This window comes from Mus pahari, chromosome 13 (genome assembly GCF_900095145.1).
Source record: "Mus pahari chromosome 13, PAHARI_EIJ_v1.1, whole genome shotgun sequence".
NCBI lineage: Eukaryota > Metazoa > Chordata > Mammalia > Rodentia > Muridae > Mus > Mus pahari.
The window spans coordinates 88379817-88396831 of record NC_034602.1 but is presented as its reverse complement, the minus strand read 5'-3'; the positions used below and the strand labels follow the sequence as shown (position 1 = coordinate 88396831).

At 40.6% G+C, this 17015-nt stretch overlaps 1 protein-coding gene across 5 annotated transcripts in view; it reads left to right on the top strand.

Moving 5' to 3' along the window:
* Window positions 1–1695: 1695 nt before the first annotated feature.
* Window positions 1696–17015, top strand: part of Hnrnpd (heterogeneous nuclear ribonucleoprotein D) — an 18230-nt gene continuing 2910 nt past the window's right edge. The window contains exons 1-6 of one of the 5 annotated variants that reach the window (XM_021210442.2): window positions 1696–2275; window positions 4064–4120; window positions 13546–13714; window positions 14635–14796; window positions 16002–16133; window positions 16867–16966. In XM_021210442.2, coding sequence (XP_021066101.1) covers window positions 2034–2275; window positions 4064–4120; window positions 13546–13714; window positions 14635–14796; window positions 16002–16133; window positions 16867–16966 — 862 coding nt within the window. In that variant the 5' untranslated portion in view covers window positions 1696–2033. The remainder of the gene's footprint in view (window positions 2276–4063; window positions 4121–13545; window positions 13715–14634; window positions 14797–16001; window positions 16134–16866; window positions 16967–17015) is intronic. The other 4 variants (XM_021210439.2, XR_003845013.1, XM_021210443.2 and 1 more) reach the window with 4 other exon arrangements.

The window sequence follows — 17015 nt, the reverse complement described above, 5'->3', positions numbered from 1 at the left end:
GGGGGCTTGCTTACAATTTGAGAGGGGTAGTCCAGTGTCAGCATGGTGGGAGGCAGGCAGGGTAGGTGATGACCCATAGCTGAGAGCTTTCCATCCTGACCCACAGGCAGCAGGCAGAAAGGCCTGGTATGGCCTTTGAAACCTCAAAGCAAATTCCACGAATACCATCTCCCAACACAGCCATGCCTCCTAATCCTTCCCCAACAGTTCCATGCCATGGTGACTAAAACAGTCAAACATAGGAGCCTTTGGGGCCAATCTCTAAACCACCACAATCAGTGTTTCTAAAAGGTAGGCTTATCATTTAAATCCATAGATAAAGATCTCAAGTTTTTGTCAACCTGCAATATCTGACTTGAGTACAAGGCCACTTATTTGGTCAGTATTTTTGGATAGTAGAGAAAAATGTGGAATCCCTTTTTTGTCAATCATCTTGGCATTTGCCTTTCTGTGATTTGCTCAGTGTTGAAGACGTTTCCACAATTTGATGCATATTCTTTCATTTTATGGATTCTGTAACAAACTGTGGCAATAAATCTTGTTTTAATCTTTGGGATTTTCAGATTATGTACAATTACTATAAACTGATTTAAAGTACACCATGGGATGCATTTAAATATTTTTAAATGTGTTTTGCTAAGGGGTAATGCCAGGTTGGCCCCAACAGTCTGTCCTTCCTTCTCTGGTCTGGGATTACAGTGTGTACCTAATTAGATGGGCTGAGGTCATGTCCCTCTATGCTGTCTTTTGTAAACTTCTCCAAATCCTGTTTGGAAACTGGATACTTACTAAGCAGTCGAGTGGTTGACGACAAAAAAAAAAAAAAAAAAAAAAGTATACAGAAATTCCATTTTCTTCTAAGTCTTGCAGGAAGCGTCAAAGTCCAAGTCCTGGGTAGGAATTCCAATAGGTTTCTTAACGATTCACTTTAAAATCGTGAATCACACGCCTAACGGCATTTCATTTTTTCTTTTTATAAAATCGCCACCTCAACACCAGAAACCTCGTAAAGGTGATTCATGACATTCATATATCCTATTTAATACAAGGACTGGAACTCGTAAAAAAAATTAAAAAAGGAACCCTGGAGTCGACCTTAATACATACACTTCCCAATCCCTAGTGACTTCAAAGAATCGTGGCCGGCGTGAGGCTCTTCTAATAACGGAGGCCAAGCGTTAAGACTTGGGAAGCAACTCTGAGAAGAGGCAGCCTCGACCATCAAGAAGCCTTTGGACAGCGTCGCGGCGGAGCCTCAATGTCACCCGGCGCGGGCAGGGACGGCGGAGCCCTGCACAGGCGCGACCCGCCGCCCCACGCAGGCCACGGCCGGGGCTCCTGAGGGCAGCTTCCACGCAGTCTCCGCGGGAGAGGACGAGCCACACCCCTCCAGGTCGGCCGCGCCCGGCAGCCGCCGCGACGAGGAGCGGCCCGCGACTCCAGGAATCCGCGGAAGGGCGGGGCCGAGCGGCCTCTCTAGCCGCGCCCTCGAACCTGCGCTCCTTGTTCTCGATGGTACCCGCGCGCCCCTCTCGCGCACGCCACTTCCGGCCCTCTTTAAAGGCCCGCGCCGCGCGACCGCGGAGCGTGAGAGCGAGTAGGGACGGGAAGGGGAGGGCGGGGCCCGCGCGGGGGGCGGGGCCTCGCGCGGGACGGGGGCGGCGCCGAGGGCGCGCTCCGGAGCCACGTGACCGGGACGCGCCGTTCTTCCGTCGGCCATTTTAGGTGGTCCGCGGCGGCGCCATTAAAAGCGAGGAGGAGGCGAGAGTGGCCGCCGCTGCGACTTCATTCTTTTTTTTTTTTTTCCAGTGCAGCCGGGGAGAGCGAGGGAGCGCGGCGCGCGAGAGTGGGAGGCGAGGGGGGCAGGCCGGGGAGAGGCGCAGGAGCCCTTGCAGCCACGCGCGCGCCTTGTCTCGGGTGCCTCGCGAGGTAGAGCGGGCATCGCGCGCCGGCGGCGGGGATCACTTTGCTGCTAGTTTCGGTTCGCGGCGGCGGCGGCGGCGGGTGTCGTCTTCGGCGGCGGCAGGAGCACTATGTCGGAGGAGCAGTTCGGAGGGGACGGGGCGGCGGCGACGGCGACGGCAACGGCGGCGGTAGGCGGCTCGGCGGCCGAGCAGGAGGGAGCCATGGTGGCGGCGGCAGCGGCGGCGGCGCAGGGGCCGGCGGCGGCGGGAAGCGGGAGCGGCGGCGGCTCTGCGGCCGGAGGCACCGAAGGCGGCAGCGCCGAGGCAGAGGGAGCCAAGATCGACGCCAGTAAGAACGAGGAGGATGAAGGGTGAGTAAGGAGCGGCCCCGGGCAGCCGCTCGCCAGGCCCCCTCCCCCTCCCCGCCATTAGGCCTCGCTCCCGCGCCCGCCCGCCCGCTCGGCCGCCCCTCCGGTCCCCCGGGCTCCCCCCCGGGCCCGCACCTCCTCCTTCCCCGCCTGCCCGCCCCCTCCCCCATCACACACGTTCCCACCTTTAGCCGTCACCATGCCGCTCCGCGGCCCGCCCTCTCGCCTCCCTCGCCGCGGGTCTCCTCCCACCGAGGTGGCCGCCAGGATTTTTTCCCGCCCGTCGGAGCTTCCCCTCCCCTCCCCNCCCCCCAACCCTCCCCCACGTCTCCCGGATTTCTAACCTCCTAGGCTTAAAAATGCAAACGCACAGGAAAGCTTTTTCCCAGGGTGGCCGAGGAGGGTCGGGCGCCGCGCCCCCGCCCCCGGGGCGGTGCGATTCTTGACACGCTCTTGCTTTGGGAAAGCCGTAGGCCGTCCACCTCTCTTTTCTCCCGCGTCGGCCGCAGGCCAGTGCTTTTAAATAGTTTCGTCTCAGGACTCGTTCGTTCTGTCCACTTGACGCTGTCACCACGACACGCTCCTACAGACCCTGCGTTTGTGCTGTAGACAGACCGGGCCTGCCGATGTCCCTGGTCTGCTGGCGCGTTGGTCTGGCTCCGCGGGCTCCATTTAAGTCCTTCCTGGTCGATGGGGCCTGTACTTGACTGGGGCTCTTCCACCTCCCGCCTGCGGTTGCCCTTCCCCCATTCTGCCAAGTTATTCTCTCTGTGCACCCTTTTCGCGCCCTCACATTCTGGGTTGCCTATTTGTACAGATAGTAGTCTTTCCTTATTTAGTCTGTGCAACTACATTTTTTACATCTCTCTCCCGCCTTTTCGGTGCCCAGGAGCCTGTTTTGGTTTCTTCTCAGTTTCACCCTCTCACTATTGTTCAAAGGAGCCCACTCGCCCTTTAATACGCAATAAATCCTGTGGTGGTCAATGAATTCCTTTTTTCAGGTTTTTTAAAATACTAACTCGATTCCTTTAATTGATTGAAGTAACTTATATCGGCACCAGAAGCTGCTTTTAATAATGTTAAAATGCAGCCTTTGGGAGCTGAGTATCATACAGGAGATAAGGAAAGGGGGTTCGATCCGGGTCCTTAGATTTTCTTGTTCCCATTACAGATTGCTGATCTTGAGTTATGGTTTCGATACTTTTTATAGTGGGGCTGTGCGTATGCAATTTTTTTCACTATAACCAGGAGAAAGTTTTCTTGGGAAGTTTTAAAAAAGGTGTCATTTTAACCTGCGATTTCCACTAGCGGTTAAGAGTATCAAATTTGTAGGGGTGTGGGGACAGTGGAGAAGGACTTGGAGTATAATGTTTAAGAAAATCTCAGTTCAGGCTGACTCTCTGCAGTCTGCTAATGGTTGTACTGGCTTTAGTGGGGAGTTGGGGGTGGGATGGGAAATGAATTTAATTAAATGGAACTAATACTGAACGATGTGTGGCTTAATTTGAGAAGGGAATACATGTTAAATTTTTGAAGAAATTAAGGTTTTTTTTAACATTTTGGTTTTTGCTTTCTGAATTCTGTTCTTTGGACAGAGGCACCAAAATGGTTAATGTGTAACTGGGGCAGGCTTTCTATTACCCTTGAGTTTTGAAGTTAGAAAGTAACTTAGCTGTCTTTGTAGTTTTTTTGTTGAACTGAAATATAAATGAATTAGTTTTTAACCCTAACAATGTCAAAAACTAAAACTAGAATTTTGATTGGTTGCTGTACCGGTTGTTAATTCCCTAGCCATTCAAACTCCTCCCCACGACACACTGAAGCAGCGACGGCACAGCGGGAAGAATGGTAAAACTTTTACATTTTATTTCTGTCTTATAAAGATTTCAGTAGTCATAACATGCAGAGGCTCTGTAATTTAGTTGCCCATTGAGTCCCAGGAGATTTAGACATTAATACTGTAGGCTGAGTCTTGTTCCTGGGCTGTAAGGCCTTTCTAGATACCCTAAATAATCTGTGGGCAAGAATGCCATTGCGTGATATGGTTTGTGGTAATGCATGATGAGTTGACAATTTGACCAACCTAAACTAAATGTAATTATTAATTTTTCTTTTAAATATGGGCAAACAAAAGTTACTGTATTTTCATTTAGTTTTTATTAGGTTAAAATATTTTTGTTTAAATTCTAAGCTTAATGCTAAATATAAAGGTTACTTGATAAAGATATTGCGTGTTAAAATAAATGTCTTGCATGTTATACTGAAGTAGTCTGTCAAGTAGACAGTTCCTTAAGTATTACTATGCTTTATGCAAAGTCCTGTATACTTTAAGCATTGTGTATATATTCATAGGTGGGCTAAATGTGGCTTTCCACTACAGCTCTTATCAGGCTTTTTATTTTCAGTGTGATTTGGCTGGGATGTTAATTACAGTTGGTTGACATGTGTTCACATTTGCATGACTTCCCTTGGAGGCTGGTAGGTTGAGCATTCTTTTTATCCCACTTCTCCCCCCTGAAATGTCAGTCTCTGCCCTTAGGATCATACCTTCATCTTTACCACTGGAGGTTAGAAAGCCAGTACATTGCCTTATGTCTATACAAACCATATTCTATTAAATTATTTTGGATAACATTTAAATTTTATGTGGGTTTTTTTTTTTAACTTCCCATCTACTGATATTTGTCCAGTTTTAAGTTGGAGGTAAAGTAGTTTAACAGATAAAAGAAAAAACAAAATGGAAAAAAAAATAAAACTAGGGTCTGAGTGTGACATAATAATGTTTAGATGAATATTCTGCCTTGGTGCCTGCTGGGCACGGTAAGTTGACTAATGATGGCAAATTAAACCTTATTTGACTTCTATTTGAACCTTAGTTGTTTATAGTAAGTTGAATTGACCATGTTTTAGATTAGAAGGTCATTGTTTTTGTTGTTTAAAAAAGTTATTTTTGCCCCTTTGTTCAGTAGCAGATACTTGTAGAGCTTTCTGGGATCAGTTTTTGGAGAACATTTGATAACTTTAATGTAAATGTCATGGAACAGTTCAGATAGATGGTGGCCGGTTCTCCACTGGCAGCCTTTCTGAGTGAGGAAGTAGGTTTTACTCGAGCAGTCTCGCACAGACAGCGGGCATCCTTGCCCTCCAGCACTTGTTTTGGAGACAGCCTCACTGCGATGCCCAGGCTTAGGAGCTCTCTTCAGCTGCCAAGTCCCTTGGACTACAGGTGTGTGGCCACTGACCAGATGTCTCCTGTTGTCCTCCCCACCTCCTCTTTTTCTAATTTGATTTGATAAATGTCAGTGTGCCCAGCTCTGTTTTGTTGCAGATGCTAGACGTACTGAGCAAAACCCCGAAGATCTTTAAGCATACCTTTTTGGTATCTATATGTATACACCCCATGTGTCTTTTCCACACCAGTTTAATAATATAGTCTCTGTAGTGGAGAAGAGACCAGTCAGTAGATTAAATGCCCTATGAAGTTAATTTCTTAAAAACACTTTGGTGTGCAGCTCCTGTTAAAATGAAGTTTCATCCTGAAGTACTATTTTTGAGGAAAGGTCTGCATGCCTAGGCTGACCTTGTCCTAGTATTCCTGTGTCCACTTCAAGTGTTGGGGATTGTGGGTAAATGCTACTCTTCCTGGTTTTCCTGCTAAAACATTTTTTAAAGATGAATTTGTTATTCGACATGTTTTATTATGTGTTATTGTTTATTCATATATGAACATGAAGTTATTTTTAGAAAAGCACCCTTGTTTCAAGATTGAGTTTGTTAACAGTGTCTCATTACCATAGTGAAATGGCTTCCTGAGTTAACCTTTAAGGCTGTGTTTTGATGTTGGGTTCATTTGTGTATCAGTGTGTACAAGGAGGACAGAAGAGGTTAGTGAGTCTGCTCTCATTCTGTAATGTGGGTCCTGGGGATTCAACTCTGGTCATCTTGTTGGCCACTTTACTATCTACAACTTTTAAGATCCCTTATTATTTCTTAGATATAATTAGTTGCATTGGAATTCCTCATTTTGCTTTCATTGTGTAGTCTTTATAGTGCTTTGGTTCTTTGTGGGTAGGTAGTGTCTGCTGAAATGTGCATGCCAAGTTGTATGGAGGACAGTTTTTGAAATTTAAAGAACATTGGAAACCTAGAATACTGTGTCAGTTTTGTAGACAGTTTTACCAGATTAGATACAATGACTCATCATTCCCACCCTAACCCCCACCTCCAGAATGTGGTTGAGGAGGAAGCATGACAGTTTCATTGAGTTGTCAGTGGAGCTCTTGTCAGGGCAGTATCACAGCTGGCCTGTAACCGTTAGTGTGTGAGCTCAAGTGAAATCTTGTGGAAATTGTTCTCTGCTGATTGAGAAGGAGAATCACACATGTCTTTTTAAAGTATTGGAGAGTATACTAGAAACTCCAATGTTACTGGAACAGTTTGAACGTTGCTCTGGGGGGGAAATACTTTGAAGTAGTGTAGTGCCAGATTGACTGGCCTTTTGATTTAGTGAGATTGGATTTATCGGCCAACATGTGTGTCCATATTCATTTCTTTTGGTAGCTGAAGCCTTAGATTTAGGGGAAGAGTATTCAGTGTTTTTTGTTGTTGTTGTTTTTGTTTTGTTTTTCCTCTGTCCATAGTGGAGATAGAATCCAAGGCCTCTCAAGTGTGTGGGCAATGTTCTGTTCTTGAGCCATATCCCCATCCAGGAGTACTAGGTTCCACTTGGCGTCTGTAGGAGAGAGATGAAAAAGTCTTGGGACGAGACTGGAATATCATCTAAAGTCTCAGTTTTTGTTTTCCGAGACAGGACCTCACTTTGTAGCCCAGAGATCACAGACATTGAGTGCCACTTCTTGGCAACTTCGTGTTTTTGACGCAACACCTTAAACTTCAACAAGTTTTCTTTGTGTTTAATGACATCTTCTATATATTGTTTTAGTAATTTAACCTGAGTAGTCTGAGGTATGTAAGACATTTCATACCTGTAGTTAGATTGGTAGATACATGTAGTTATGTACTTCATAGTCCATTTTGCTATGATTTAAGGCCGTTAGGAAAGATAACTAATCATTTTTATCCTTTAGGTGATGTTAGAAACCATGTCAGAGAACATAAACACAGACTGACTTCCTATTTCACTTAATGGCTCTATGCTTCAAATGTGCATGCTAGCAATGAAGTGCTGTGGAGCTGGCTGGTGTGATCTGACTAGAGTTGTGCTTCAGGGTTACTGTAAACAGGACCCAGGAAACCTGGGATTTGTTTCTGTTACTTCTGCCACTGTGGTAATAGAACGCGTTTTTACTTGGTTTTCTGATCTGTTTGCTGGAAACAATGCTCACCGTAGGAAGACTGACTGCACAGCCTGCCTTCCTATTTTGTGTGTATTTATCCAATGCCCTAATAGTTGCTACTGGCAGTGATTTAGTCCTGTGGAGTAAAGGTAAGCATATTTTAGTTTCTGGAGTGTTAAACTAGTATGTTCATGCTATGTACTTGAGGGTATTTTAGAGTGGAGAAGAAAGACTACTTCATTCTGACATTTGTCTAGTAGTGACAGCTTTAAGTATTGGGTTCTATACTGAAATGTTTGTCTGCACTTGAGACTTGTCTATATTTGAGACTACATACATAAATCTATACATGAATCAGGAAATCCACTCTATGTCTACTCTAGTCTTAGACAGGACAGCCAATAATACTGAAAAAGCAACTGATAAATGTTTTGGGACCGATCTTCAGGTTTTTGTTATATTAAAAAGTGATGTGATTTTAAAGCATTGAAAGATGGTAGGGGTTGGGGATTTGGATTGGTGGTGGAGCACTTAATCTAGAGTCCTGGTTTAAGAAAGGTAAACATCCATTCTCTTTTCATTAGTGATATCTAAACTGAGTCCAAGTAAAAACCTTCTATGATTGTGAATAGCTAGTGATCTCAGTTAACCTGAACCTTAACCTGGGTTAGGGAAACCCACCCTAGTCTTTAACCTTTAGGTGAGGTGAGTAGGAGTTTACGTCATAAAGTTGGAGTTTATTTAAAAAGTTAGTATATTGAGGGCTGGTGAGATGGCTCAGTGGGTAAGAGCACCCGACCGCTCTTCCGAAGGTCTGGAGTTCAAATCCCAGCAACCACATGGTGGCTCACAACCATCCATAACAAGATCTGACTCCCTCTTCTGGAGTGTCTGAAGACAGACAGCTACAGTGTACTTATATATAATAAATAAATAAATCTTTTAAAAAAAAAGTTAGTATATTGAAGATACTAAGCAAAGCTCTTAAGGTTTATTTTTAAAAGCTGTCGTGTTTAATTTACTAGATGTTACGCCTGCCTTTCTTTTTCTTTATATTTTTGACACAGGATCTTATTATTAACTAAATAGCCCTTGCTGGCCTGGAATTCACTGTGTAGACCAACTATCGTCAAGCTCCCAAAGATTCTGCCTCCTGAAAGGAGGGAAGTCTCTAGTCTTCCTGGGAAAACTGGGAAGATGATTTCAATCTAGTTACATTTTTTTTTTTTATGCTGGTTGATTTAGGTTTTGTTTGAAGTTTGAGATTTAACGTAAAAGAATTTAAAAGTCTTGCTTTGAAAATATTTGCTCTTTTATGTGTTAGTCTTGCATAATAGGATCTTTTTTTAACACTTAGCTTTAAAAAGCATAATATAGAAAAAAAAGTATGGAGGAATTGCCTGTTTAATAGCAGGCAGCTGATATTGGCTTGTAGATTTTACTGATGATTTTTTTTTTTGATTAACTAAACTTAATACAGTTTTAACTAGTTAAAAAGTAGTTTTCAAATGCCATAAACCATATCAGATACAAGTCTTGTTACTGTCAAGGGTTTGTCAAGCTATTTCCAGGATAGTTTTTATATACATGGTATATGTATATCCCTACTGACAGTTGTCCAGTGTTAAAAAGTAATGGCCTCATTCTTAGAAGTAGCATGATGATGTTTAAAATAAACCCTACTTTTTAAGGAAAATGTTTAATACATGTGTGCCAGGGAGATTTTATTAGAGTATATCATTGTAGCATTTTAAAAGTTGAGCTTTAATAATGGAGTATCAGAAGAATTATGCAAGTAAGTATTCTTGAATAACATTACTATGAAGGATGCCAGTGAATGGGCTGATAATGGCTCAAAAACTGTATTAAGCTAACACATGGTGTATGATTTTTTTTTTTTTTTTAATGTAAGATAATGAGCTGATGGAAGACTAAACATTGTTTTATCTGAAAATTGGGGTAAGAGTAAAAGCCTCAGAGGGAATGCATCTTTAGATATAATACTTATTATTGAGTTTGGAGTGTTGTTAAACTCGGTGATCTTCATAGTTTGGAGAAAATTAGCTTTTTATGTCTTGGGAGAGGATGAGGGTGTTTTCTATTTTATTTTTAAAAGACAGAGTCAAACAGTAGCTCAGGCTATTGATCCTCCTGCTAGTTTTTCCTAAGGATTATAGTCATGACCCACCATACCCTGCTAATTAGGGATTATTAAGGCATTTTCCGTCACCTATCAGTGCTTCTTAGGTGTTCCCTAGTGCTTTTAGTTATTTACCAAGAAATCTTGACATAGATGTAGGGTGGGGAGAGGACTTCAGAAACTACATTTATAAAGGCTCATTCCACTAGAGAGGAACCAAGGCGGATATGTCTCAACTACCTGAAACACCAGTTCCGGGTGTACCTACAGTTACCTGCATGACCCTAACAGAGCACACACATGCCTCTGTGAAAGCACCTACACCGTTCAATAGCTAATTTAAATAGACTTCTATCTTTTCTTTGGGCCATTGAAATACTTAAGTATGATTAAAAAATTAAACTAGGGGGAGGTAGGTGTATCTCTCTGAGTTTGAGGACAGCCTGGTCTACAGAATAATTTCCAGGACAGCCAAGGCTACACAGTAAAACCTTGTCTCCAAAAATGAAAGAAAAGAAAAGAAAGAAATCAAACTTTGTCAGGCAGGCATGGTGATGTGTATGTATTATCACAGTACTCAGCACTGGAAGGCTGAGGCGGGGAGATTGCTACAAGTTTGAGAACAGGCAAGATTACATGAGACTTCAAAAAAAAAAAAATACAGTAGGGGGAACAGATGAGCCTTGTAGAAGTACCTTAGTTGGGATTACTGGCTCCCTTAGAACTGAGGGTCACATCTAATTTAGACTGCAGCGTTAAGGGTCATTCTGTTGACTTAGAACCGAGGGTCACATCTAATTAGACTGCAGCGTTAAGGGTCATTCTGTTGGTACTTGAACAGTTCTCTTGATAGTTTTAAATTGGCTACTTAGAAATTTTAAAGTTCTTTTGACTTACTAAAAAGTGTTTACATCTCTGCAGGAGTGAATAGCAACTTGAAAGTAACCCTCTCGTTTAAGGCTCCCTATTGGACAGACAGTAGGTATTGTGCTTTAAACAACATTTGGCTGTATAAAGTAATCCAAATTAGTGTTAATATTAAGGACTTGCAGACTGAGAGGAAGCTCATGCTAGTGTTCTAGAGATCCTAGAGCAGGTACCCATTTGTTTATAAAGGTTAGCGGACAGTTATTAGGCTGTATACTATATAGTTAAAGCTTGTGACTACAGAATAAAAATGGGGTGGGTTTCATACTTCCTATTTAGTAAAGATAGAATACACTGTTGTGGATTTTGTAATGTATTGGGTGTTCTGGTTATCTGTTCAGCTTCTCTTAAATAAAGCACAAGAAAAATCCAGTTCTTTTATGCTACCAAAATACTGATATATTTGTTATAAGCTCAGAAGCTGTTGTACTTCACACAAAATTTGGAAAAACTTAACCTGGCTCTTTATTTGGCTTGTTGGCAAATTGCATTGTTGGCAAAATTTAAACAAAATGTGTGTTTAAAAGGCTAATAAACGAGTGAGGTCCACTTTAGTCACATAGCCAGTTTCAGAGATTGACCTTACTAAAAGTAGCTTAATAGAGATGATAGACCCCTAGGCTGTTAATCATGACTGTTATATTGAAGGCAGGGTATGGTTTGTAGAAGAATGTCTCATTCCATGAAACTAATTGTGGCAGCTCCACTGGAGATGGAGGCTGGAGAATTCCCACCAGTTTGAGGCAAACTTGAGCTGTAGTGTAAGACCCTGTCATGGTCTTAACACATTTCATTCAAAATAGTTGTGGATTAAAAAGACAATTAGGGAGGAGGGCAAGCAATACTTGAAGAAAGAAATGTAATAGATGTGATAAATAAAAATGTTGACCAGAATACTTAATATTCTGGATAAAAGGGCATTTATTAACAGAAGAGTTTTGCATGAATATTTTTAGCTCTGTTAAGGGTGAAGAAGGTTTTTGTTTGTTTGTTTTTTACAGAGCACTTTATTAGGTCAGTTGATGAGTTGGTATGCGTATCTAATATTTCTGAAAATTAATTTCCTATCTAAAAAGAAGACATATGACTTATAGTAGATGACTTATTCTATGTGTTATGTTATTATCTTTTTTTTTTTTAAAGAAGTATACATAACAATTTTAAATTGAGGATATTTCCCTACTCATTGCTTTTATGAAGTAAAAAAAAATTCTGTCTTGATAATTGGTTCACTAGACAGAATTTTCTTTGTTTATTATTACAATTACTGTCTTTTATAATTTTAGTTTGGTAAGACTGAAATAGTTACAAATTTTTCAGTTACGGGGAAATTCTGTATCACAGATGATTATTAGGTAGCTAAAACAGCTGAATTTGTTTCTGTTCTAGAACGTGATAATGGTTAGCTAAGAGACTTGCTTTATAGTCAGGGTTTTCTCTTCTTTTAAAAAAATAGCATCTCCTTCACCTTGAAAGACTGAATGTTGGCAATGAGTTTTCATTGATGAAAGTAGTATTCTGGACCTGTAGGTAAAACACTGTTTATAGCAATGGATATTTAAATAAGGGTTATATTTTAGGAATTATATTATTTAATTGAAAGAAAAGTATGTTGAGAAGTCTTAAGTTTTCCATGGAATAAGCAAATTTTAAAAATGTACATAATGGGTTTTGGTTATATTTATTTGATTTTAAAATTACTAAATGGCTATAAATCTTATTTTAGGACTAGACACTTTGAGGAAGTCTTGAAAATTGGGACCTGCTCTATAATATGTTCAAGGTTGAAACCCTGACTTTAAATGGAAACTTCAATATGCCACCTAGGAGTTTCTTTGAATTAAAAGTTAGCTTTGTTATTAGCATTAAGTTAAACTTATAAGAATACTCTGCAACATTCCAGTTAAAAACAGATGTACTAGAGGTGAAGATAAACTAATGAGAATCTTATTTCCAGACTAGGCTGTAGTGGCAGCCTATTAAAAGTCGCAAAGTGGAGATGCTTCCTATGAAAGACTTGCTTATTTATGTCTTTCTAGAGCTGAAAGTTGGCGTCTTTCCCATTCCTTTTCATGACACACATACACCATTATGAAGATGAGGAAATGCTGAGCAGTCGTGGTTTTATGCCTAGTGAAAATTGTAGCCTTTCTAGGACTAATTTTATCAGTTTACTACTAAGTTTTCAGTTTGACCTTTTTAAAGAGTAAAAGGTACAAGTTTTCTTTTATAATTACTACTACTAACTTATTGGTAAAACAAGCAGATGTAGAAAGGATTACCACTGCTGCCAGAAACTGCTTTGGGCATTTTGCTGTATGTTGAGACTTTGTTCTAATGGCATTTCCTTGAGTGTTTTCCATTTATCATTTTACAGGCCTAAACATTTATTACTTGTAAGTAAGTCCTCTAAGTTAGTTAGATGTGGTTTAGTGGTAAGTCTTTCTGTAGGGGTGTTTACATGATTACTGTGGCCGTCTTGAAGGAGTCCTGCACGTGAAAAATGCTAGTTGACAGTTTAGAGGACTTAGCATTTTTTCATTTTATATATGAGTTCTGCAAATGGGAGAACTGTTAAAAGTAGAAAAGGAGTCTTGCCGTAGATAGGATGCTGGGGCTGTAATGAAGATTTGATAGAATCTAGAAACTAAGATTTTATCTGTTAAAAAAAAACTAATACTTTTATTTGGCATGCAAATATAAATATGTATATAAATATCAGCAAATTGTTTCTTGCTCAGTATTGTACTTGAACAGAGGGAGCAGTGCTGAGTGGAACTTTAAACAGTAGGGTTTGGTAGGTGTCTGTAATAAGGATGACATTTGAAAAGGGTGTGTTACTGATGTGCGTAAATGTAAGACACAGTTTAACTTTCTTAACATTTTAATACTGCTTTTTGTCTTTACAGGAAAATGTTTATAGGAGGCCTTAGCTGGGACACCACAAAGAAAGATCTGAAGGACTACTTTTCCAAATTTGGTGAAGTTGTAGACTGCACTCTGAAGTTAGATCCTATCACAGGGCGATCAAGGGGTTTTGGCTTTGTGCTATTTAAAGAGTCGGAGAGTGTAGATAAGGTAGTGTGTTATATATATATATACATAATAATTGATTAATGAAACCTGGAGGGTTTGATACAGTAAACTTGTGTTAGTTGTTCTGTTCTATAAGGAAGAAGAGATGCATTTCTTATCTTTTTTGTTGTTTGAAACAAGGTTCTGCGTAGCTTAGGCTGGCCTCAAGTTGTACACATGGCTGAGGATTACCTTGAGCCTCATGCCTCTACCTTCCAAGTGTTGGGACAGCAGAGGTGTCCGAACACACCCTGTTCTTGCCAGTATATTTTTTGAAGGGAGAGGTAGATTTACGGAATTATTTACTGATACTTTCCATGTGCCAGCCTTCCTAAATTGAAAGTGACTTTTAAAAAGGAACAAGATTTGTCTGGGGGCGATAGCTTGTGGTTAGTAAGCATATTGTTAGCTTGTGGTTAGTAAGCATATTGTTTATGTTCAGTTCCAAGAGGATAGAGGGGGATTTTAGAAGTCTTAATTAGTACGTTATAAACAGTATGACAAGTTGGCAAAAGGGCCCATTTTATAATAATAGATAAAGTTTTTCCCCTTGACTCTGATTCTCAGAATAGAGTAGTTCTCTCAGTCAAATGTCTACAGGATGATCAACTTTTGATTGTCATTATTTTGGTTCTGCACTAAGGGGAAGTAGCAACTATTGTTTACATTGTTATCAGTTAAAGGTAATTGTTACCTAGTAATCAATTCAGTTGGGGTGGCATTTCCCCTACATTAATCCTCAGTGACTTTTTTATACTTGGGCACTAGTTTGTGTTAGTTGATGTCATAATTACTCTGTGACTTGACAGTTAATCTTAAGCCAGTTGACATGGTGTTGGTACATTGTGTGATTATTTGTAAGTATTTTATTTCTGAACAGTGGTTAAATTTTATATATTAAAGTGAAAATTTAATTCCCTTAGGTCATGGATCAGAAAGAACATAAATTGAATGGGAAAGTCATTGATCCTAAAAGGGCCAAAGCCATGAAAACAAAAGAGCCTGTCAAAAAAATTTTCGTTGGTGGCCTTTCTCCAGACACACCTGAAGAAAAAATAAGAGAGTACTTTGGTGGTTTTGGTGAGGTATGTTGTGTTTTGATGCAATTTATGTCAACATTTTTGTGTGATGGCACATCAAGTAGATTTGTCCTACTGTTTTTTTCAGAGTTGTGAAGTACTTTTATTTTGGTAATAAGGATATTGATATTAGCAGAACTCAAGATGGGGTAATTTTTTTCTTATTTTTTGAGCATATATATATATATATATATATATATATATATATAGTAACAGATACAAAGATGAAATAAACAATCCCCAACTGCAAAGAAGGGTCTTGTTAGGTAATGTAGGCTGTCTGTCTTTGAACTTCTCTTTTTCTCCTTGAACTCTGGTCTTAAGACATCTTCCTGCTTCTATACTACATAGACTACAGGAATGACCCATTGTGTCTGAGTTGGACAGTATTCTTACCTCAGAATTTAGTGGAAGGAAGAGAATAGGAAGGCAGTATGAGGAGGTGGTCATGGTTAACATCCTGAGATACGGAAGGAGACACTTAAGAGTAAGGAAGTAATAAGGACAGACTAGTATAGCATCTTGCCAACTCAAATATGTGTAAGTACAGTTTAATGAGACTGTAGACTTAGTGACATAATGAGCTACCAGTTCCTATCATGAATTAATAATTTAGGCTGAGGTATATGTGGCCTTGGTTTCCAAGGATAGTATGCTGGCATCTCTTACTTGATTCAAATAAGAATACATGCTTTTGTGCTAGGACATAGAAATGAAATGCTTAATACTCATAAATACTATACACAAAAATCCAGGTATATAAAGTTTCTTGTGTAGTGGGAACAAGCAAAAGTTGGATTGCTACTGCCTTCCTATTCAGCAAGACTGGCTTCTGCCTGGAGTAGCCACATGTTCTTCAGTTTGCAGTACTGTTGCTAGATTATATAGATCTTTATTCTCAAATGCAGATGCTGCCTTGCTTCTCTTAAAATGACTATTGTCTTTTTGTGGCACTCTGGGTTTGCGATTCTTGAGTTAGGTAGAAATATTGATAAACCACTAACGATTGGTCTTATGATTAAGTGTGTAGCCTTAGGAAACTTGTAGGTTGTAATTGAAGAATATCCTTAAAATATAGAAAGATGGGGAGACAGTAGAATATAGTTTGAGAATTAAATGCATTTTCTTTGTGCCACCTTCCCGTAGTATGTAAGCTATTAATGACAATAGAACACAAACTGGAATACTAAGTCTTTGTTTTTTGCTATCAGGTTGAATCCATAGAGCTCCCTATGGACAACAAGACCAATAAGAGACGCGGGTTCTGTTTTATTACCTTTAAGGAAGAGGAACCAGTGAAGAAGATAATGGAAAAGAAATACCACAATGTTGGTCTTAGTAAAGTAAGTTAAAAGTATCACTGAGTGGCTTAAAAAACTTGCTGCTACAATGCAATGCTTGAGGGCCTACTCACTTTTTTTTTTTTTGGTTTTTGGAGACAGGGTTTCTCTGTGTAGCCCTGGCTGTCCTGGAACTCACTCTGCTGGGATTAAAGGCGTGCACCACCACGTCCGGTGGTCCTACTCACTTTTTACTTGAGTTACTTTTTACTTACTGGGTCACAGGTGAACTTTTTGAGCAGCAGGAATGTATTTGTTCCAATATATTTTTAAAGATTTATTTATTATATGTAAGTACACTGTAGCTGTCTTCAGACTCTCCAGAAGAGGGCGTCAGATCTTGTTAAGGATGGTCCTGAGCCACCATGTGGTTGCTGGGATTTGAACTCTACACCTTTGGAAGAGCAGTTGGGTGCTCTTATAGGGTGACCTCTTAAGAGATCCACCTGCCTCTGTCTCTCAGTTGCTAAGTTTAAAGGTGTATGTTACCACCAGCATTAAAATGTATTTTTATGTAAACTTAATCAAATACTTTTTTAGGACCTATCAAAACAAGTTATTAGGTCTTCAATCACACCAGAAATGAGAGTACCGCTCTGAGTTGCAATGCAAAGCTGGTGTGGAGGGAAGGACTAGGTTAACCTAACAGTACTTGCTCTTCTGGGGATTGTAAGCTTGTGAGCACCTTTGTTTTCCTGAGTCAATATAATAATTTGTCTTTCTTTCTCCTTGTTAGTGTGAAATAAAAGTAGCCATGTCAAAGGAACAGTATCAGCAACAGCAGCAGTGGGGATCTAGAGGAGGGTTTGCAGGCAGAGCTCGTGGAAGAGGTGGAGGTAAGCTATAACCTAAGTTGACTCTTATCTCAAGCTTTTCTGCTTTTAC